This window comes from Aythya ferina, assembly GCF_964211825.1.
Source record: "Aythya ferina genome assembly, chromosome: 15".
NCBI classification, from domain to species: domain Eukaryota; kingdom Metazoa; phylum Chordata; class Aves; order Anseriformes; family Anatidae; genus Aythya; species Aythya ferina.
This window is the reverse complement of record NC_140314.1, coordinates 9876594-9900405: the sequence shown is the minus strand read 5'-3', so window position 1 is coordinate 9900405 and position 23812 is coordinate 9876594. Positions and strand designations below refer to the sequence as shown.

Here is a 23812-nt window from a genome sequence, read left to right as displayed (position 1 = left end):
CGCATAGGACTGTTTTATTAAAATGTAGCCAAGGTCTCCAGTAACCACAGCTTGGATCTTTGTTATGTGGTTATACAGGAGCCTTTTGTAGCTGGTTACCTGAAACTAGCTCAGCGTGGCACCCTCTGTGCCACTTCCTGCATTGACCGACCGCTAAGGCATTGCATCACCCTTAATTCATAGCCACATGGAAGGCTACATGCTTGACCTGGGGCTCTTCAGATGTGGACTGGACCTGAAGAAAGTTTTAATGCTGTGCGTGTATGGGTGTGTATATATATATATATATATATATATATATATATACATATATATATATATATACATATATATATATATAAATGGAAGTTACTCATAAATTCTAGCAAAGCTCCCATGGGACTTCTGGGGAGGCAAGCAGGTGGGAGGGAAGTATTAACTACAGGGCAGGGTGTGCAGAGCTAGTGAAGGGGACTAATGCCAGATGCTCTCCGGTGCTGCTGCAGACAGAACCACTGAATCGCTGAGGTCAGAAAAACCCTCCCAGCTCCTCTGGTCCAACCATCCCCACACTGCCACTGGCACCTGCTACCCCATGTCCCCAAGCACCAGGTCCAACCTTTCCTTGAACACCCCCAGGGACGGTGACTCCACCGCTGGGGAACCCGTCCCAGTGCCGCCTGCTGTTCCTGACCAGCAGCGTGTTCCTGAGCAGCAAGGTCTGCTCGTTCCCAGCCCGCCCCCTCTGCTCCTCCCGCCCCAGCGACGCGGAGGCAGAGCGGCCGCTGCCCTTCCAGCCGCTCATCTCTATGGTGCGAGGGGAGGAGCGGTGCCCGCTTCCGGCGGGACGCGGGGCCCTTTCCGGCGGCGTGTGGCGGCGGCGGGCGGCGGGGCCGCTGCCGGGGCCGGGCCGGGACAGGAGCGGGCAGCGGCGGGGCCGCCCCTGCCGGCCGCTCGGGGCCGCGCAGCGCTCGGGACCGGCCCCCCGTGCGCGGCGCCGCGGCCATGCTGCGGGGGGACGAGTTCCTGAGCTCGCCGCCCAGGAAGGCGGTGCGCTTCGGGGGCACCCTGCCCGACATCCTGCTCAAGTACGGCCAGGTGAGCCTCCGGGAGCGGCCCTGCGGAGGGGCGGCGACCCCGGCGCTGTCTGCAGAGAGGGTGGCACAAACGGCCCGTCAGCTCCAGCTCCCTCTCGTGCTGCTGCCGCCGCCCTTCGTGGGCTTCCCCTCGTGTTCGCCTTCTTTGTGTCGCTGTTAAGCAGCGTTAGGCCGCTTAGGTACGTTAGCGGCACATATGGGTTTTGTCAGAAGGGTAGTAAATATTCTTTATTTTTTTTCCCCCTGCTAGGGTGACACGACTGACTATGAGTTGTTAAAACACCAGCTGTCAGACCCAGACATAAAGGTAAGTCGTGTCAGCGTGGAGCTCTGATGATTTAATGCTCAGCTGTCTGAATGTCACCTGTCAGACAGGTCGCGCTGGTGTCACCAAATCCTTTGCTTTAAACATTTAGCAGCATTTAACAGCTTTTTGCTTTGTGGAATCTATCAGAATTATCTCTGAATGAAAACCACCAACTGTTGGTTTATACATATATCATGTATGCAGAATCTTATAAACGATGCCTCATGCTTATTGACTTTAGAGTGAGAAACTTTGTTTTATGATGGATGGGGTCTTCTTCTTCAAGATATCCTTCTAGGTCAGTGATGTTTGTCTGCAGATCACTAACCATGGTTACGTCAAACCATGGCTACTGACTTGCAGTGGCTTTAAGTTGTGTCAATCATTACCTCCTGTTCTCACTGAAAGTATGGTTAATTAAGCATTAAGGTGCATATGTATTTAGCAGTTAAAATAATAGTTTCAGGAATGTTCATTGTAGCTGTGAATACCTGCCATGTTTGCTGCCCTTTTTCCATTTTGTTTTCTCTTTCAATCAAACCACAGAGCCCAGCAATACAAAGAGTGCTGCAGGAAGCATTATGTTATATTAAGTTCCTTTTCTTTTTAAGGAGGACATTTAGTAAAGTTGTATTGTCTTTAGCAGGCCTTTTGGGGAGTACAAGCAAATTCAATGTACAGTTTTTTGTGTAGATTTGCTACAGTTTCAATATATGTCTTACTTCAAAACTCGAATGGCTCTTTGCAAACTAAGAACAAAAAAAAATTGATTCTGAGTCTGTCCAAGTGAGTTTTGCATGCCTTGCTGAGCTTGTAACTTAAGCCTTCCAGGCAAACTGTTGGTTTAGGAGTTGATAGGCATTTATTCTTTCATTCAAGAATACCATTAGTGAGTGCACTAATTTAGTTCAAGAAATCCCTTTTATATTTATTCTAAATATTTTCTATTTACAGTCTTAATCTTTGACTTGTGGTTTTATAGTTGTTGCTATTAAAAATAGTTTGATCATATTGTTTATTGAAATAGTTGCTTTTTTTTTTCTGCTTATTTTTAGGATGCCCAGATCATTAATTGGCTGCATGAATTCCGAGCTTCTGTTACATACTTGACCAAGGACTTCGACCAACTGGTCAGCCTTTTGCTAGTAAGTATCTGTTTGTTCTATGGGAAGTTTAAGAGCTTGGTGCTCAAAACATCTGTTTGACATCTGTTTTTACTTGCTTTCAGAAGCTGCCATGGTTGCGAAGAAGCCGAGAAGTAGTGGAAGAATATCTGGGTTTTCTTGGCAATCTGGTGTCAGCACAAACTGTCCATCTTAGGCCATGCCTCCGCATGATTGTATCCCAGTTTGTTCCCCGTGAGTTATTTTTCTTTTCATCTTCTTTGCTCGCTTTATTAAAATGTCTCTTTCTTAGCTAAATTCTGTATAGCATGTATCACAATCTATTGTTTTTTTTTTCCATTGATTAATTTGAATGGCCGAATTGTGACAGACCCTTTTCTGTACCTGCATTTCAGAAGTCATGTTCTGAGGGGCAATTAGATCTATAACAAACCCTGTTTGTGAAGATGTTTAGATGAGGAATGAACTGTGTAATGTTGTTTCTACTGAAAAGGGAAAGCTGAGATGATGGTCATGTCGGATGTTCTTAAGAACCTCCTGGTTCTCTGAATCAGTCTTTTTGACTGTTATTTTTAAAACTCTTGTGGATAATTTTGCTGCTTTTGTTGTCCAGCATGCTTTGATTTGGCATTGAAACTGCTACCTGTAAGACTTGCACAGTTTTCCAATAATGATCTCATTTTCGGTAGCTCGAATAACCATCAGGGAAGAAGATGTGGATATTTCAGATTCTGATGATGATGATGAAAGTGAGTATGCTATTGTAAAACATTTACTAAAGAGGTATACAATGCATGTTGCTTCATTTTTACAAAATTAATTTACTGGAGTTAATATAAAGCATGAAGGAAACAGGACATCCTTAAATTCCTTGTACTTGAGTTAGTGGTGTGGTGACCCACTCCTTGGTACTTCCAAAATACTGTTCCTTGTAGAACATTTGTAGGAATATGGCTGGATGTGTAAGAAAACATTCCTAGTCCTATGTTGTTTCAAAGCCAAAGAAAATTTAGGAGTTACTTTGTTTTAATATTATTTATCTCAATAAAATTAGGTAGTTTGGGGGATTCTTGAGTGTTGTTGTGTGTCTGTGCTAATTCAATTGATAAAAGTAACAAAAATGCCATGTAATTAGTGCATTTATTGATTAGGCAAACATATAGCTAAATGTCTTTCAAGAGTTTAATGAGTCTTGAAAGCTGAAATAAATTTAAGTTCTGCTTGTGAGGAGCCAACTACTATTCTGGTGTTCACCTGTAACGTTACCTTTATAGAAGCCTAATTAGTTGTTTGACTTGTGCAAAAATGAAGCATAATCTTTAGATAGATTTTATCTAATTTTAGACTTGGATTTGACATTTTGTAAATATTTCTGTAACGTGGGATACATTTTGTATTTCAAAGTTGAGCTTCCATATGAGACAGCATAGCAACAATATCTGGCTTGGTGGAAGCGAATTCAGAGTTTATTCTGATACCATGAATGTTATTTGAAGTTAATATTTGTAATTATTTTAGTAGTAAGGCAATTCAACTTTATTAAAAAAAAAAAAAAAAGCAAATGCAATTTTATTTGGCTTTTCTAAAATATTTAATTGATATGAACTGCTTTCATTGGTTCCTGAGTTGGTTTTCTGCAACCCAATGGATAACAATACTTTTTTTTTTCTTTCTCTAGACCTTTCTGAAAACTTTAATACATGCCATAGAGCATTGCAAACTGTTGTCAGATATGTTCCTTCGTAAGTATTTAATTCCTAGGTTTCATGTGCCCTTTCCTTACAGCTACAAAACTGAAGATTTTTTTTTCTCCTAATTGGTAGTACAATAAATAATTGTGTAACTTTCTTTTAATATTCACTAAATGGTAGAACGTTCTGTCCAATCATTATGAAATTTCCATAGGCATCAGCAGCTAGTTGTGAATCCTTTTAATTTGAATGGGAATAGGAAGTAGGGAAAGTCATGCTTATAGCAACGTAATTGAAGTAGCTTTTAACAAGCCCACGGTGAAAGTTCACTGCTTATTGTCTATTCTGGGATTCTTGGGATTTGATACAATTAGTTACCTTAAAATAAGGTTACTGTGAAGTAAGCGAATAAGCTTATTCCAGATAATAAGATATTCCAAGTATTATTGTTTTCAGAGTGCTGGAGCTTTAGTATTTGCTGTCGTGATAACAACCTGTACCTTTCTTTCTTTCTTTTTTTTTCTTTTTCTTCTGTGCAGAACACTGCAATTTCTTATGCCAATACTTGTAGAAAGCTTTCCTTTCATTAATAAATCAGAAAGAACTCTGGTAAGAGCCATGAACGTTATTTTTGTTTGTTCATTTGCTTTTTAAAGTATGACAATTGATTTGGAGGTATTTAATATAAATTTTTTAGTGTATTGCTTTAAAATCTTGTTATTTTTTTATATGTTTATGTCCACGCGTGGGTTTAGTAAAAGGTTGTCCAAACATACTTAAGTTCCTTGTGCATAGGCATTATGCCAGTCTTTAATGAGATAACTGCATATCTTTTTCCACAGGATTGCATTCTTAATCAATGCACAAGATGGACCTGTTTGGCGATGAATCTCAGGGTTGTATAGTAAGGAGACGGTAGGCTACCTGTCTCATTTATTGTAAAAATGGAAAGCATTCATCAGAACAGCGGATTTGATAAGCATACAGAAAGCAAAGGGCGATGTAGGTGAAATCCAATTTGCCAGTAGAGTAGGGTATTAAAATGTTTTATTACATCTCTAGTATGATGCTCCTATGTCATAGAAAACAAGCTGGAATCTCTTAACAGGTTACTGCTCTTGTATGGTATTTATATTTATTCTTACCAACTTGATATGTTGGTGTTTTCTTTTACAGAAGGGCAGAGCCCTGCTCTACCAGCTAAGGTCAGCTGGAGCTGTGTTTTGAACCTTACAAGCACTGGGGAAAAAGAAAGAAAAGAAGTTGTATACCTTGCTAGACTTTTTTTTTTTTTTTCAATAATAACTCTGGATATTGAATCCCTATCTGTAAAATGAGGTGGATAGTTGTTCTCAAAAGGTGATATGGGAATAACTTATTTAAGCAGTTCAGTGAGGAACATGTTGTGAAGAAATTAAAAACTGTGATTTCAGGGCAGGGTTTGAGTGGAGTATAATGAAAGTATGGTCCATGCATTGTTGTTAAATCTCTTCAGTTTATAGTTTTTCAGTAAACCAGCTCTGTCCGTTTTATGCACTAAGCCAGATGGCCTGTGGAAAAATCATATGTCCTTGTATAATTAAAGGTTGTGTTATAATGCATATTCACAAAGAGACTATGGTGCACTTAAATGTGTTAGCTTGACAGTTTTGCTATATGAAAGTTGCAGTGTTGTCATTTGTACATGTGTCTGCGTGGGCATGTGCACACTTACAGAACTTGTTTATTAATTTGTGTGAATTATAATCAGAATGACTCTGAGAACACTTACCTGTAGAATTTAAAAGTGTCTTTTTATTCTGATAATCTAAACCAAAGTTTTTTTAGTCTTACTTCAAACAGTGCTACTAGATCTGATTCTACAAATAGGGAGGAATGTGCTTGTTTTCATTTTCCTGGGGAAAGTTTAGGGACAAACGAATGTGGAAATGAATAACTCCTACAGAATATTTATACTCAGTCTGTCTGGAGATACTTGGAAAAATTAGCATGGAAATAGTAGATGAAGAAGTTAATAATAACACAGTTTAACAATTGTAAGTTGGTGTCTGGTTTATATGTTAATTTATTCTAGACTGAATACAGTCTGTCTTAACCTATATCTGGCTCTTTAAGTGACAAAGTGAGAAATGTATTTAAAAATCCTTGGCAGAAATGAGACTTTCAGTTAACATTGTTACAGCTATCCCTTAATTTTGTGTTATAGGAATGTTACGTACATAACCTGCTACGAGTAACAGTGTACCTTCCAACACTGAGGCTTCAGATTCTGGAGCTTATTGTTGAAAAACTGTTAAAGTTGGATGTAAGTTTGTTCTGCATCACCTTTTAAGAAAGCTTGGGGTTAAAATTAATGGAGTAGAAAACAGATACTCTTCAGCATTAAGTTCAACAAAAAGTTATGTTCTAATACTGCTTGTGGTCATCAGTATAAAACCAACCAGATAAGTACTTCATTCCCAGTCTTATGATGTTACTACACCTGAGAGTTTTTTAAACAAAGGGATTTATAGTCCTAAAAAGAGACAGAAGGGATAACATTGTAAATGATTAAGGCTTTTAATTTTGGAGAACCTCAGCATATTCTGAGCATATGTCTGAACCTCAGCATATGTCTGATTTATGGGGAAGGCTTATATTCTGGAGGTGATTTGGAGTGTGTGTGCATTGCATGTGTATCATTCCCTTTAAAAATGTTTATTTAGTCAAGGTCAAGATCTAGCCTAGAAGTTATTAGTGTTGCCTTTTCTTTTATATAGATAATACAAGAAGGTTTCCTGTTGCTGTTATAGTCTTATAAAATTCAATTTTTTGTTTGCAACTGTAGGTTAGTACTCCACAGCAAGATATTGAGGATGCTGAAGAAGCTGCTAATAACTCTGATAGTGTGGAAAAATCTGCAGAGGAGGGACTTTTTGACATGGTTGGTTATCTTGTGCTACTCCAAATTTTTCAGTTTTGAGATGTCTCTGTACTGAGGATAGGAGTACATTATTACTTTATTGTTGCTGCAGTACAAACAGGAAAAAGTGAAACATCTTCAAACATTAACAGCATTCTCCAGGCATTGGATTTATTTATGTAAATATCCAGCATATACACAGTGGATCAATTTCTTTATGTAAAAACACAAGCTGCTATATATAAATCTTATTAAAGAGTTTGTGCTAATTGACTTAGTTTGCAAAAATTTGCTTATGCTAAGCAAACTATACAAACAAAAAAAAAACCCTTCAGCACAAACATAGAAATTTAGTTCAACTTTTCCTGTTTTTTATTGCTGTCTTTGTGATACTGTATGTGTAAAAGATGCATGAGTGCCATTTTATCAAACAGGAGGAAGATGAAGAAAGAAAAGGAAACAAAGTTGTCTCTTCCAGTAGTGAGAGAATGGCCCATCCACTTGCGGAGCGGCTTGATATTTTGATGACCATCCTGTTTTCCTATATTAAAGATGTTTGCCATGTGGATGGTAAGAACACATGAGCACTGAATTTGTTGTTTTGCTAATATGAGAAAAACTTTAAGAGGAATTCTTGCTTTCTGCTGCTGCCACAAGATAGAGCCCTAAATTCTTCATTAGTAAAATTCTGCTGTTGGCACATTCCTGTCTTTGACCACAGTTTTACTGGCTGAAGATGCAAAGGTTCATTTATGACATTAGTCTTCAGTTAGAGACATTTTAATTATATAAATAGGACAATGAATTCAAGCTGTAGCATTACAAAGACTGGAAGGATAAATAGCTTTTTAGTTAAATAGGCATTTACTAAGGGGTTGAATGTGTTAGATTTACTTATTTAGAATAATATTTAGCAAAATGTTGCTTTATTGTTTTCACATTAATCATGTTTATTTTTTAGTGTTTTCTTCTGGCTTTTCTGAATTAGCACATTATTGCAATGTTTGCATGTCTGCCAGTTTTATATATGTGAAATCATGCAGATATTCATGATATATACCAATGTAAATACTAGTAGAACTGGCGTCCTGGAAGGTCTTAGTAAAAACATTTTTGTTTCAGATGCCAGATAAGCATAGAAGTTAGTTTGGTAGTGAGTTTTCTTTTTTCTGTCTCTCTCTTTTTTTTTTTTTTAACATGTCTCTTGTTGGTTCAGAAAGATACAAATGTCAATTTCACAACATGAAGAAAAATCCTGAAATGGCTTTTTTTTGTTGTTGTGTAGGCAAGCTTGATATCAACAAGACAAAGGATTTGTATCGGGACCTGGTTTCTGTTTTTGACAAGCTCATTTTACCAACTCATGCTTCATGTCACGTGCAGTATTTCATGTTTTACATCTGTAGCTTTAAATTGGTGAGTAGAAACTGTTTTAAAAATTGTCTTATTATTTCTGCATCCTTATTTTGCCTTTTCTACAAAAATCAGTTGTTTTCTGTGGTAATTCTACCATTACCTTACATTTTGGCTGAAGATACATCAGGATTCATTAGTATCTTTACTTTTCCTTCCCTTCTCTGTTACTTGCATTTTCAAGCTTTCCATTATATCTCTGGTCTTGCCATGCTCTTTGTAAACAGCAAATAGCTCATATCTAATCCACGGTGAAGGAACTTGGTTAATAGACATCTTTTACAAGAATCAACTGGACTCTTGAACCTGAGGCACAGTGCTCTAGTAAATTTTTTCAGCATCCCAAAATTATCTTAAAGATACTGACTGTTATTTCTTCAATTTGGTAATTTCCTTCCTCCACTTTCCCATCTCTTAAGCAAAATACTGCTTGTTCTATTACCATTTTAAAATAAGAACATCCATGCTTCTTGCACAAGAATAGCTAAGGATCTAATTAAGTTAATGCCTGGCCTTTGGCAGTGGTGAATAGTGTATGTATTGGAAAGAGTACTGGAATGGGGCTAGCATATTATGGTGCTTTGCAAGAATGCCCTCTCAGCCTCTGGCAATAGCTCAGTAACTTCCTGAGCCTAAGTGATGTTCCTTTGTGGTAATGGCAGGTGATGGACAAATTCAAGGGGGGAAACTACCTCATTGCTTTTTGTAGTGATGGGAACTTTTGGCATCATGAACTTCCTGTGGCAAAAAGTTCCAGAATATAACTGTTTAAAGTGAAGAATCATGTATTTTGTTTCCTAAAATCAGCTTCCTGTTATTTTCATTGGATGCCCTTCTGCTACAAGAGATGGTGAACAGTTGCTTCCTGTTTAACACCTTAATGCTCTTGTTTTTATAGACTTTTCTCACGTATCTATTCCACACTCTGTCCTAAATTTCAGGTTCCATTCACTTTTTTACAACTAAATACAGAAAAAGACACAGAAAATAGCGTTCTTCCAGCGTTCTTCCACCAGTGAGAGTACGTACTTACAGTGATGGAGGGATTCTTTTTATGGTTTGCTTATGGAAATTGTGGGAATTGAATGTTAGGAATCTATTACTCAGTGTTATCAGCATAACAACTCATGATTTCTATGTATCTTGTTTCTAGGGTTTCGCTGAGGCATTTTTAGACCATCTTTGGAAAAAACTGCATGATCCAAACAATCCTTCAGTGATCAGGCAAACTGCTGGCAGCTATATTGGCAGCTTTTTGGCAAGAGCTAAATTTATTCCAGTTGTGTAAGTTGTTTTGATATATGAGTAGAACCAAACAATTTATGATAAACGCTGAGGTTAAGTACAGAATTCATGGAATGTGCATCCAGTGTTAGCTTTCTGTTCACACAGGTTTGCCAGTAAGCCAATATTGATAGTCGTGTTTTTCTTGTCCACAATAGTATTTCAGTATTGTCTTGAATTTTCCAGGAAGGTGTTATATTTCTGGGATGCAGGCTAATGTTTGCTAGGATTCGTTTCTTGCTGTTTAAGGCTTCACTTACCAAGAAATAGTGAGCATGGGTAGCTTATGTTGTCTTCAGGCAGAGTCATGGATGTTCAGTATATCTGATATTCAGAAGCAGATTTTTTAATGGCCTCCGTTAAGCATGTTATGTAGACTCTGAGACAGGGAAGTTGTGTCCAAGTATCTGGATACATATAGGATTCAAGTACTTCAGCAAATGAGTGAAAATGTTGTCTCTCCTATGTACACATTGTGTATTTTTATGCTGTTCGAAATGTGAGCTTGGTGACTTTAATGTTAACTTGGTATTGCAATTGTCGGACACTGGAGGCATCTCTGTCTGTACGGCTCATGGCCCAAGATTTTTATTGTTTACTGTGCATGTCAAATGCAGCGTGCATTCACCGATTCATCTCTTCTGGCATCTTGTGCTTTCACTGTTTGAGATTTTCAGTGTTAATATATTGTTTCATTGCCTGCTGAGGTAAAGGAGAAAGTTCATAACAGAAGCTACTTTTTCCAGTGAGATTTTTCTTACTGATGTTTTTATAACCACTGAGATCTTTGAATACTTGTTTAATGTCTTGCAGATGCTATTTTTACACATTGTTTTTCTCCATTATAGTACAGTAAAAGCATGCCTGGATCTGCTGGTTAATTGGATGCATAAATACATTGATAATCAGGATACAGGGGCTAATGCTTACTGTGATGTAGCTCTCCATGGGCCATTTTATTCTACATGTCAGGCAGCATTCTATACGCTTATTTTCCGTCACAAGCAGCTTTTGGATGGAAATTTAAGGAAAGGTGAGTGTATTAGGTTTGAAGGGCATTGGCATTAATTTGTAAGTTTAACTATTTATTTTTTTTAACAGTCAATTCAATCAAGTATCTGATGGCAAATTTACATTATACTCTAAATGAAGCAAGATGGTTAATACACCTGTGCTACAAAGCTAAATGATCTTTTTTTTTTTTCTTTGCTGTTGAAAACAGTGCAAATTACTCCTCAGCATAGATTTCTGACCCCATTTACTGAGCATGCTTGAATTTCAGCTGTATAAAACTAGTGTGAGCTTCAGTTAGTAATCTGTTGTAGTCCATAATGGTGCTATCTCTGTCAGTCCCTATGTAAGTGTAGCGTCTTTGTTGGAAGGGTCCCTCAGCTGTGGCAGCTTTTCTGATCAGAAGGCCGTGGGGTAGACCTCTACTGTAAGAGTGAGCCTTAGTATCTGCTTCTGTGGTCTTGTGCAGAGTGCAGGCTAGTAAGACTGGAAATTCTTAGAAATAATGCTAAGCTTAGATGATAAATAACCTTTATATAATATGTTTGTCAATTGTTCTTATTCTGAAGGTCTGTCATATCTGCAGAGTTTAAATTTCGAGCGCATTGTCATGTGTCAACTAAACCCTCTGAAGATATGTATACCCTCTGTTGTGAACTTATTTGCTGCTATTACAAGGTATCTATACATTTACTTCAGTTTCAGGCAGATACAGATTTGAGTGTATGTGTATAATAACAGCACAGTTATTTTAGAATGTGGGTTTTGTTAGGATAGTACTGAGTGTTATCCAAGAGAACTTGTGTAAGATTCCCCATATTCAGGGTGGGATAAATTTAGTTCTGGTTCTGTTTCAATGAAATCCTACAGTACTATAGAACTGCTTTATTGTTTTGTATTGGTGCCAGTATGGTTCTATTTGGAGTGAAGCCTTCAGGAGTGTTGAGGAAAAAAATAGACTCCTACATGTGTTCTTCTGGTGACTGCCTTGAAAACCCCTAATACCAGTTGCAAAATAGATAGTGATGTTTATGTTTGTTAAAAATAACTTTTGTATTTCAATGCCATCTGAAATACTTGCTTTCAATGCGCTAAAAATGCTTATCTTTCCTTTATTGCTTTTTTAAAGGAAATACCAGTTGGTGTTCTGCTACACAATTATTGAGAGGAACAACAGGCAGTTCATACCAGTTGTTCGGAGTGGAACTGGGGGTGACCTTGTGCAGACATGCACTAACCCACTTGACAGTTTCTTCCCCTTTGATCCCTATGTGCTCAAAAGGTATAGTTTGAAAATACACAATTCGTTTCTGTCTTGTAAAAAAACACAAACTAAAAGCTGTAAGAAACTTTTAGGTTCCCACAGATCACTTTTTTCCCTGAGCTTTAGTACTTCTCTTGTAGCGTATTTCAACCAGAGCCTGTCAAGAGATTTTAATAGAAATTTACCCCTACTTGGGTGTAAAGCAATGAAGAAGAAACAGAACCCATTTTCCAGGATGTAAATACCATAATGTTAGCCTGATACATATTTTGTCGGAGCAGTTGTAGTAGTGTGTCTTTCTTTTGTTTTGCTTTGCTTTGCTTTGTGTTTTTTGTGTGTATTCTTTTTTTTTTTTTAAACTTGAGCATAGGGATTCTTGATTGGAGACTTTATCTTATTTAAGTAGCTTGATTTTTTTTAAAGAATAGTGGATTATTTCTGGTTCTCCGAATGTCTAATACTGGGATGCTGTTCTGGTTTAACTTGGTCGGCAGTAGAGCACCACACAGCCGTTCATACACCCTCCCCCCTCCCTCTCTGGGATGGGGAAGAGAAACGGGAAAATGTGGGTTGAGATAGAGACAGTTTATTAAGACAGGATAATGATAATAATAATATACTACTACTAATAATATGTATAAACAAGTGATGCAAAATGCAATTGCTTACCACCTGCTGACTGATGCCAGCCTATCCCCGAGCAGCCGCTCCCCCCACCTTGGCTGGTCCCCCCATATTAATTGTTAAGCGTGATGCCAGATGGTATGGAATACCCCTTTGGCCAGTTGGGGTCAGCTGTCCTGGGTCTGTCCCCTCCTGCAGCCTCCTGCTGCACCCTCAGCCTGCCCACTGGCAGGACAGAGCAAGAAAAGTCCTTGGCTTAGTGTAAGCACCGCTCTGCAACAATTAAAACATCAGCATATTATCAGCACTCTTCTCATCCTAATCCAAAACATAGCACCCTACCAGCTACCAGGAGGAAAATTAACCCTATCCTAGTTGAAACTAGGACAGATGCTTTAATTACTTTAATGTTATGATAGCAACGTTCTTTTTGTTGCCTTTTGAAAGAAAGTTGTTTCCATAGAAGGAAGACCTTTCTTAGAAATACATGTGCTTAAAAGAAGCCATACAGAACTATCAGTTAAAAAAATGGAAGAAAATTTTGCTTAATTGAGAGGATAGTGTAGCTGTTAAAAATACTCACATAGGAGACTTGATTGTAGCCAGACTCCTCAAGCAAATATTTTAAATTTGTATTCATCAGCAAAATGAAGTTATTCATGGGATTAGTTGGGGATTATACATGTATAGAGATTTAATAGCTTGTAAAATACTAAAGAAGGCTATCAAAATTCCAAGCATTTTGCATTGTATTATTAAAATTTAAAAAAATGCTATTTTTACTGAATAAATTAACTTGTACTGTGTTTTAATTCTGCTTTCAGGTCAAAGAAGATTATTGATCCTTTTTATCAGTTCTGGGAAGAATTGAGTGCTGAAGATCTTGAGAATCTGAAGAAACCCATTAAAAGGGTAATCTTTCCTGATCAAAATCTAGTTCAACTTTTGCGAAATCTCTGTCAGCTGCTTCTATTGCAGGATTTTTATTTTTTTTGAGAGAGAGTATAAGCATAATAAACATTTATGGAAAAGTGACTTAGATAAAGGAAGCTTTAGGGATTGATCCAGCCTTGCTTTGAGAATAGTTTTCCCCTCTGCAGAAGAAATTTGTCTGGTGGCACTGGAAAATACTTTGTAGGTATGGTTTAGTATTTGCTAGTGAGAGTATGTCTGATTTTCTTGTCATTCCAACTAGTTACGACAATTGTAATACAACCCAAGTCTTATTACGTCCTTCCACTGCTCCTACGTAGCTTGTTTATTACTTACCTTCTTGTCTATTATTTGTCAGTTTTTTGTTCAAATTTTATTTTAAAATACCCTTTTTGGTCTTAGCACTCATAAATTCTGTCAAATCTTAATAGAGACGTGTAGTATCTTTCTGCTCTCACTGTTCATTTTACATTTATGCAGGGTACTTCTGAAGATGAAGATGATGACTTCTTGAAAGGAGAAACTCCTCAAAATGATGGTGTGGTTGAAATTGCTCCAAATTCTTATGAGTCAAATACCCGGAGCCCATTGAGCAGCATTGGCTCTCCTCCAGACTGTTATGTGCAATATCCACAGTGACCTGGATAACCAACCAGAAGTGAAAAGGTTGAAAATTGTGTGCAATTTTTTTGCTCGTAAAGAGACTTGAGCTCAACTTTCCAAACTGGCAAATGTTTAAGTAACTACATTTAAGAAAAAATGTTATTTCTTCATCATCAGATTTCTACAGATGTGTTATGATAAATTCATATATTGTTAGAAAAGCCTAGAGAATAAATAGGGTGATATTTTACAAATTTCATGTTGAAATGTTTTTTATGACTTACCAAGGGTTTTTTATAGGTTTTCTTGACTTTTTAAAAACGTTCGTTTACTAATGTTTCTCTATGAGGTTTTATATATCAGGGGTGAAATTCTGGTCTTTATTCCTATTGATTTCTGTGGGACCAGAAGTACACTGTCAGTATTTGAACTCTGATGACTTTTTTTTTTTAAGTTGGTTTCAATTAATGGTATGGTCCTGTGATAGGAAAGCTATGAACTGACTCTTAACAGTGATTCTTTTGCACACATCTCTAAGCTTTTCCTATCTGTAGAACAGTATTTTGTAAAGCCCCTTGATAGTGGTACATGTGTTCAGATGGTAAGCATTATTGCTGCTTAAAAACGTAGCTGACACGTTTTTTTCAGCTGTTAAGGCATGTAGAATGGTCAGGCATGTAGAGTGGTGATTATTGGAAGTGTTGAAAATGAGAGTACCTGAATGTATGATTTGTAGATAGTTTCCTTTGAGGTGCTTGAGAAGAAAAAAAAAAAAAAACAAACACGATCATCCATATCCCTAATAGAAAGGAATTGTGTCAGTGGTGTTATTGTATTGTCTGTGTGTCAGTGAAGAGTTTCTCTGTACAGATTTCTTACATTTTCCATGATTGCTGACTTCTAGATGCGAGAATATAAACAGAAAAAAAATGTTATTTGTGTAACATTTAGTTGAAAATTTCATGCCCATTGGACTAAATTCTTTATAGCTTCTGTAGTTCTTGATGAACTTCATTCATCAACCCTTTAGAGTCTGAACTTGCAGGCTTTCTAGGCAATGTATTTATTCAGAGACAATAAAGACTGATGTAAACGGTGCCAATTCCACACCTTTGAAAACATCTTTTTATGTAACTAGAGATCTCTGTGCACTCTAGCTTCTCAAAAGTTGGGATGTTTGTTCTGACAGACTGAAAATGAGTTTCAGGGATGATACTGTAAAATTTGTTGGTGGGATCTGTTCATCACTGGATAAGTTGGGGCTTAGCTTTTGTTTTTAATTTTAGCCTTCTTTACTGTCTTTCCTGAGCAATAAACAATTTCCATCTGAAATAATTGTATCTCTCCTGGCATAGAAGAACCCTTCTCACAGCATGAACAAGGAAAATGTCCTCTGAATTCTGCCTTTTTCTATTCACTTTTATGTCTTCAGTAATCATATGATGGCTTGGGTTGGAATGGACCTTAAAGCTCATCTAACTCCAATGTAGACAGTCAATTAGGAAATGAGGCTGTGTAAAACTTCGCAAGCTGTGGTATCAGGTATGTGATATGAGTTTCTATGTCGCATTTAAGAGCTAAAACAGAATAAGGAAAGACATCTGTGACATGAAATGTCTGCAGGTTTGTAACGTTACATTGCATACTATTCAAGTTGCATAGTCAACTTCAGTATACTAAAGGGACTTGTTTAAAACATAAATTGAGTTAGAAGAGATCATAGAAACACCAGGGAGTTCTTATGACATTTTTGGCTTGCTTCACGTAACTGCAGCCAGGAGTGCTGGTGTTTTGCTGAAGATTTCTGTAGCTGCTAATGATACTGAGAGGGTTGCTGGTTCGGAGATGGAAATTTTGCTTTACTGGGTTAGGTCTCCTGTGAAATACAGTGCATCATTTGAAGAAAGTATTTGCTGTAAGTGTTTACTTTGTGAAAATGGGTTTTGAAAGGTAGAGCTAGAGCATATTGTTGGTTTGTTTGTGGCGGCCGCAATTAAGTGGGCGCAAGACCGGCGCCCCGTGAGGCGCCGAGCCCGGGGTTCCGTGAGGGGCCGAGCCCGGGCAGCGGCATGGCGGGGGGGCCGTGCCCGCCTCGGGCCTGTCAGCGCTGCGAGGGACGGGCCCTGGCGGCCTCCCCGCGGCACGGCCGGGCTCCGGCCTCCCGGCAGCTCCGGCGGGCGGCGCCGCTCCGCCTCCCTTCGCTTCTCCTCCCTTCCCTTCCCCTCTCCTCCCCTCCCCGGGGCCGCCGCCGTTTCCCAGCGCCCTGCGCGGCCCGGCCCTCGGCTGGAAGCGCGGAGCCGCCCCGGGCCCGGGCGCTGCCCGCGATGCCGCTGCTGGTCAACGGGGAGCGGATCGACCCGGGCCGGCCCCCGGCGGCCATGATCCGCGCCTACCCGCACCTCGAGGTGAGGGGCGGCAGCGCCGGGACCCCGGGGCCGGGAGGAGGCCCTGAGGGGGCGCCCGCTGAGGGGACCCAGCGCTGAGGGAGCCGCGGGCTGGGGCGGCGCCGGGGCGCCCAAAAGCCAGGGGTTGGCCCAAAATTAACTAAAATCCGCGTCCCCCGGGGGTGGCCTGGCCGTGAATGTCCTGAGGAGACGGAGAGGTAGGGGTCGGGGCGGCGGGCTGGGCCGAAAAGCTGGAGGAAAAGGTGAAGGTTGTAACTTGTGGGAGGTGTTTGCTGCCTTCCAGGGCTGTGTGATGGTCCTGACGGCAGGCTGGCAGCCAGGGGCTGCTGGGCAGAGCTGTTGGGAACGTGGTTTTCGTCAGAAAATACTTCTTTGTAGAAATTATGTTTTTGAAGGGAAAAAAAAAAAGTGCGAATTTGATAAAACTGTTTAAAGTGTTTTCTTTAGCCCCAGGATAGAAATTCCCTGCCTACCCAGCAGTTCTGTGACAGCACTGTGGCAGTCAGAGCCCAGGAATCTGGGTTTTCTGTCTACTGAATGTGCAAATAAATAGCAGTGTTTTGATAAGTATTAAATAAAATGTTGGATTGTGGCAGTAGGAGAGTGAAACTTACATTTCCGAAGTTTCAGAGAAGGAGCAGACCTGTTTCCTGTTCTCTTTAAACTTTGTCCTCTTTAAAGATCAGCTCTTCAAGATCATCTAGTGTCAGCTTAGCCACACCCTGCTGCTTTTTCTTGTGCCTCTGTTTTATCACCTATAAAGCAGGCCCAGAGGGTTCTGTGTGTGTGGGGAGCAATGGAATTTAACAATTGACTAGGTCACTGGCAGGAAAATGAACACTCTGAACAAATTCAGAATACTCCAAAATGTGCCTTGTGTATCTCTGACCTGGATCCCTTTGCTTTTCAGAGGTGATGTTTCTGTCAAGTAATGGATACACCTGAGAATTCAGCCACTGTAGTCTCTATTATCATTTATCTTTAGGAAAAGGCAAAACTTCTGAGAAGTCGGCCTACTCAAATTGTGGAACCTAAAGGTCTTCTTTACGTCCAGCAGAGAGAATTTGCAGTGACTACCCCTAAGGATGGTATGTAGGAATGTAAACACTTCTCCTGAAGCAATGATTATGACTGCAAAGTTCTTACAGTCTTTCTCTCCTCTAAAATAGGTTCTGTTTCTATTCTTGGATCAGATGATGCAACTACCTGCCACTTAGTTGTGCTCCGACACACAGGTATCTTAAAGAGCATTCAAACCAAAACCTGCCTCTCTAAAGTAATGCATGTAGGATCAGCGTAGATTTATGCTGCGTTAATGAAGTAAACTGCAATTACATTATATAAACTTGAATCTCAAAATGTCACATGATGCATAAATTGAATGACTTGTTCAGAGAGTTAGTTCAGTACCTGAGGTTCTGTGTTCTGGTTGCAGAATGAGCCGATCCTAAACTTGATCTGCTGCAGTGGGCAGTGGCAGCCCCTTGGCTGCTGCGTCCCAGGCTGTGCGCAGATGCCGGAGGCAGCGTTTAACTGTTTGGGTCTGAAGGGTTTGGTAATAACAGAGGTAGAATTTATGCAAAGAGCCTCGCTACGCCCCGCTACCTTCCTGGAGTTTTGTCATTTGAGCTATTGCTTCGTCCTTGGTAGTGTTTGTACCCTTTGCATCAGTTCTGCTGATTTTCTAATGGGGCATGGAAAGAGCTTATGGTCTCATTCAGCCAGCTCATCTCTTCTGCTGGAGGCCGCTGTCCTTTTGGGAAGTGAGAAGGTGGGAGATATAGTTCTTGCACTGTTATAGCAGTGTAAACTGATGCTGAATTGACAGCAGTTTAAGAGCCTCCGCTGGTGTCATTAACTGTCTTTTCACGCCTTAGGTAGCGGAGCCACCTGCTTGACACACTGCGATGGATCGGACACAGAAGCTGAGGTGTCGCTCATCATGAGTTCAGTAAAATCTTTCTCTAACTCTGCAGACTATGGAAGGTCAGCTCAGTTTTTTTATTTCTTTGTGTTTTTGCAAAGGTAACTGCAGTTTGTAAATTGGGGAATTTTCATGTGATTTTGTGGGGTTCAGACAAGGTAATTGCGCAGGAAATGCCTCTTGATCGGGGCCATATGGAAAATGAAAACTATTTTCTTGCTGATGATTTCAAGGTATTTTCTATCAGTGATTTAAAGCATGGTTCTATTCTGACTGGTGTCTCTGTAAAAATGCCATTGTGCGGTTTGGTATTTACTGTTTCCCAGTAACTTCTGTTTCAAATGTGCTGAATTTTCCAAATAGCTGGTTTTGATCTTGTGAATTCCTTTTGGGATTTGGGAATCCATCTGGGATTTTTTTTTTTTTAAATCACATTTAAAAAAAAAAGGGGGGGGGAGGGGGTTCCAAACCAGAATTTAGCTAACAAGGTTTATCCTGAATTTGGAGATTTTTTGCCTCTGTAGTTTGATAAGAACAAAAGCTCAGTTAACTTAGAAGAGATGGTCTTATTAATTGGCTTGCCTGGTTTTGAAAGACTGAGCTATGGCCTTGTTAGGTGATTTATGCTCACTCTCACTTTTCTGTTGCTTCTGAGACTTTCCACCCCAAACTGATATTGTCCCTAGTTATTTTCTAGTCATTTTTCTAGACGTTTGGTCAGAAGGTTTGCAAACAAGACTTCTCTTTACATAGACACCTCTCAGAGAAGAACCCTGCTGTGTGGTCCAGAATAGTTCTGGAGATCACAGGAGCAAACATCTTCACATCTAAGTTACCCTTTTCATGGGCATCGAAAGGTGGTTATAGAATTAAGCCTAAACCTTTGGTGCTGAGCGTCACAGATGCCCCGGGGTTAGTCATAATTGCACATGTGCAATGCCTCTTGAATTTTTTTAAATTGTGATGTTTCCTGGATGATCCCTGAAATGTTCAGAACTGTTCAACTGTAATTTGCTACCCATGTGGCCATTAACAAGTGAGGCTTCTCTAATAATTGCTTTGTAGTTTGGGCTGGGGATTATTTTGTAAAGGTATTCATTTTGGGATGTCTTTTTAACTGCTGTTTCCTGTTATTCCATCTCTGTTAGGCTGGAATTGCACCTAGTTGGAGGTTTCAATGATGATAGGCAGTTATCACAAAAACTTACTAATCAGCTTCTTAGTAAGTTCACCTTTTTTTCCACTCTCATGTCCAAACCAAATAGTTCTGACTGGATTTGGGTGAAGTTTGTTTGTAACCTGAGCCCCCTGTCATCTAATAGAAAAACATCTGGACTCCTTTAGCAGGGTGCTTTCTCCACCTGAGAGCTTGGCACAGAGGAGGGTTGGATTTGCGGCTTGCTGTGGCCGATGTGTGGGATCGAGGGCAGGGACTTGGGACTTATTCCTGGTTTACACTGTAGCGTGTGGAACTGGGGCTTAGTTCAGCTGGGCTCAATTCCTGGCTCCGCTGCTGACATGCTATGGGATCTTGGGCAGGCGTTGCCACTGTCTACATCTGTACCTGCGGGGACTTCATTAATTACTATTCCTTCTGTACCTTAATGTGGGGGGTGAAATTAATTACACTTGGGAAGTGTCTCATGAAAGATGGATGTCTGTCTGTGAAATCTGTAGCCTGGAGGAGTGTCAGTGGTGCTTTACAAACAAACAGGGAACGGAAGGGACCAGCTGGGATGTTTGGAGTTCTCTGGCTCGTGCTGAGCACTTCCCAAGTGTGGAGAGGCCTCAACCTCACTGGGACTGGGAACGGGCAGGGATGCACAGCAGGTTTGGAGGGAGGTGGCAAAGGGAACTGGAACTGGCAAAGGTCCTGGAATGTGCCCCTGTTACCCCCTCACGTGCTGTGATGTGATTCCTATTCTGTGTGTTATCTATTGTGTGAGAGTTGTGTACAGAATGTTTTGGTCAGTTTAAAACCTTTTGATTTTCATGCACAAGGTTACAATTTAAAACAGTAACTTTGTATTTCCAATAGAACTGAGAAAAAAAAATTAAAAATTCCCTGTGTGTGGGATGGTGAAAAGCAGAATTAAAATAAATCTAATAAAAGGCTGGGTTGGCTCACTATACATGTAACATTTTAGGAAAGTACATTTAAATATGAGTTATTAAATGTATAGTGAACTAAAGCAGAGATGATGTGATGATACCAGAGCTACTTTAAGCTAGTAACAAGAGCAACTGGCACATTTTTAGCATGTTCTTGCCATTAAAAATGGCTACTTTCTGTCAATTACGTTTAGTAGCTGTGGCTTTAATTTTGTAAAACTTGGTTTGAAGCAAATCTGAAAACTGCTCTTTGCTCTGTTGCCTTATCCAGGAACAGTGCATTAGGTACTTTCTGCCCACCCATTCCGCAGTGCGCAGCACTGATAATGCCCCCTCGTCTATATACAGCGCCTGCTTTGCCACCAGTCACTCTTATACATTGCTGCTATCGTTGTTGCTGTAGGAGCATTTGATCTCCAACCAGATGACGTTCATTTGGTGACTTTCTGCGTAACAGGTAAGAAAATGTCTACTTTTATTTTTTAAGTATGTTTAGCCACTGAAGTCAGAGTGCAGGGGTCTTTTCTCATATCGCTTTTTAAAATCTGTTCTGGAAGAACAGCACGAGTCCTCCACGTTGGTTTGTAAGGTTTGATTTTGTTGCTGTCCCATAGCCAGTGCAGGGAGGATTCTCTCCTTACTTGCTGCTGAAATTCAACTGGTAGTAGTGCCACCTGGAATCATTACCAGGTCATTTCCCCACCTTTGTCCTGTGGAAGGAGACTGTACAGCTGTGAATATCTTGAGAGGCAACTGAGAAAGGAACTTACCCACCTTTGGTGTTGTTAGAGCCTTTACAAACTCATTCAGTTAGGTCACACTGTGTGATGTTGCAGAAAGGCAGAAGTAATTTCCTCTCCTTTGTATTGTATTCAGGTCGTATTTCCACTGTCTTTGCATTTAAATATCCCTGGTGACTTGCACCATTGAACTTAGCAACATGGTAGTTTTGTTTCTTTGTTTTCTGTAAAATGCCCGAAGAGAAAGTGGAATGACCGCTGACCAGAGCTGGCCATGCTGTTAAGAGATGGAGTTCTAACTCCAGGCCCCAGGCATATTGATCTTGACCTTGACCTTCCCATATTTCTTTTTGGCTTCCTGGTTGTGTGTGTTGGTTTTTTGTTTGTTTTCCTGTCTTTTTTTTGCAACATCAGATCTGCTCTTCTCTGGTAACACATAACTAAGTGAATGCTGCTCAGAGAAAAAACAAAGCTCTACATGTTTGACCTTTTTTGTTACAGAACTAAATGACAGAGAAGAGAAGGATATTCACTTCCCAATCATTTATGGAATAGGTGAGTTAAATTAGAATTTGGTTATTTTTTTTAACTGGTTACTTATTCAGTTTCTGATAGTTAATGAGCTGCCTTTAATGACTACGTAAGCCTGTCCTGTGAATTGCTGCTGTTGGAGGTGTAGGCAGAAAGAGAAGTTTTCTTGTTAGAACAAGTAGAAAAGTGCTAACATAGAGCTGATGGGTCTGGGGTACTGAGAAATGCAAGAATTGCAGTTGACACGTTCTAAAATTCCTACTATATAGTAGTGTTGTGGATGTGGTCATTTCAAAGCAGTGTTTTGTGAGAATTAATTGTCTGTGTTTAAACTGTTTCCTACCAGCTGTGAACGTTAAAACAGCAGAGATTTTCCCTGCAACCTTCCCAGAAAAAGGGCCCGATGAGGATTTGCGTTCAGCCCATATTTTAACAGGAGCAAGAGTGAGTAAAAACCAGAGGGGAAAAAAGCTCCAACCTGGATATTTTTGCTGGAAGGGAAGACCACTGAGGGGCAATGAACTGGCAGTAGTTCAAGGGGGAAAAATACAGTGGTAGTGTTTGGGCAGCAGCAAAACATACGGGAAATATGGAAGAGTGGAGGCAAAGGATAGCAGTGGACATCAAACTCTTCTGAACTTTCTGCTGCAAGGGTAACCCTTTTCTTGGAAGTAGAGCACTTCCATGTGCTGTTACGCCTGTAGCCCTACAGGTTTTGGCAGCATAATTTATGTAAAATGAGATTCAGGTCATGGCCATAAATAATACCAGCAGTATCATTCAGTTCTGGGCTTGTTCTTACAGTTTAGGATTGTCTTTGTCAGAACAATTTGTTAATTGTAATGGAATGGGCATGAAGGTGGCACCCACGTGTCTTAAGGCAAAAGCTGCTGCTTAATGCCTTCCACATTGTCTGGAATTAACTTATTATTATTATTATTATTATTAATTAATTGTCTGCATTAATTCTGTTTCTTTCATCAGTTTAAACACTTTTAAGGCTCCCTATAAGTTGTTCTGTGTCCTTACAGCTGACCAACATTTATGATGCCAAGAAGGAACAGCTCCACATTGGGCCTTATTTCTGGAGGCCTTTCCCACACGTAGATTTCTGGTTGGAACAAGATGATCAACAGATCTTACAGGTACCTGGCACTGGGACACTGGCTTTTATTTTTCCTTCTCCCTCCTAGCTGAGCACAGCGATGGGTATGGGCTGTCAAAGCTTCCCTCAGTGTACTGCTGGGGAGGGTGGAAAATACTCCTATTAAAAGGCAGAGTAATTGGCAACTTTCTATTCTGAATCTCAGGCAGCTTTTGCTCTCATCTTGTTTTTCAGAATCTTTCCACGTCACCCTTGGCTGAGCCACCCCACTTTGTTTCCCACATTAGATCTACATTAACATTTTTAAAAGAACATCCCTTTCCATCGCGCTCCCTGTTTCCTGATAGGAAACCTCGCATCTACAGAAAAAATCAAGACGGGTTATGGGAACAGGTTTGTTCTGACAAGATCTAACCAAGGGACGCATAGCCTTGCCCAAGGAAGAGTAAGTTGGTGCAAAAATGCCTATTGCTGGTTATAGGCACTGCTGTTCTTGTGCTTTCCAAAATAAATATTTTGACAGAAGTAACTTGTTCTGCATTACTTAAGTAATATTATTAAGTAATTAAGTATTATTATTTCTTTCTGGTTTATTGCTTTAACAGAGTAATTTGATCAGTGCGGATAGACAGAGGTAGCAGTGCTGAGGCAGTGGGTAAAAGCCATTATTGCATGAATTTGTACTTTAGAAAATGATTTTCTCCTAAGAAAAGGTGAAAGAAAATTGCCTACACTTAAGCTTGAGCTGACTTTAAGTGATATT

At 39.9% G+C, this 23812-nt stretch overlaps 2 protein-coding genes across 2 annotated transcripts; both read left to right on the top strand.

The window, feature by feature from the left end:
* The first annotated feature begins 856 nt into the window (after positions 1-856).
* On the top strand, positions 857-15339 carry RRN3 (RRN3 homolog, RNA polymerase I transcription factor). The gene is made up of 17 exons (XM_084537030.1): positions 857-1077; positions 1327-1383; positions 2439-2528; positions 2612-2741; positions 3197-3256; positions 4186-4249; positions 4738-4807; positions 6405-6503; positions 7026-7121; positions 7535-7670; positions 8386-8516; positions 9667-9797; positions 10646-10830; positions 11378-11486; positions 11938-12090; positions 13521-13608; positions 14110-15339. Exons 1-17 carry the CDS (start codon positions 985-987, stop codon positions 14266-14268), a joined length of 1851 nt encoding a protein of 616 aa, XP_084393156.1. The 5' UTR covers positions 857-984; the 3' UTR covers positions 14269-15339.
* A 947-nt stretch (positions 15340-16286) lies between these two features.
* Positions 16287-23574, top strand: NTAN1 (N-terminal asparagine amidase). The gene is made up of 10 exons (XM_084537031.1): positions 16287-16637; positions 17623-17725; positions 17807-17872; positions 18515-18623; positions 19710-19783; positions 21077-21130; positions 21915-21968; positions 22291-22388; positions 22976-23089; positions 23284-23574. Exons 1-10 carry the CDS (start codon positions 16302-16304, stop codon positions 23461-23463), a joined length of 1188 nt encoding a protein of 395 aa, XP_084393157.1. The 5' UTR covers positions 16287-16301; the 3' UTR covers positions 23464-23574.
* The last annotated feature ends 238 nt before the right edge of the window (positions 23575-23812 follow it).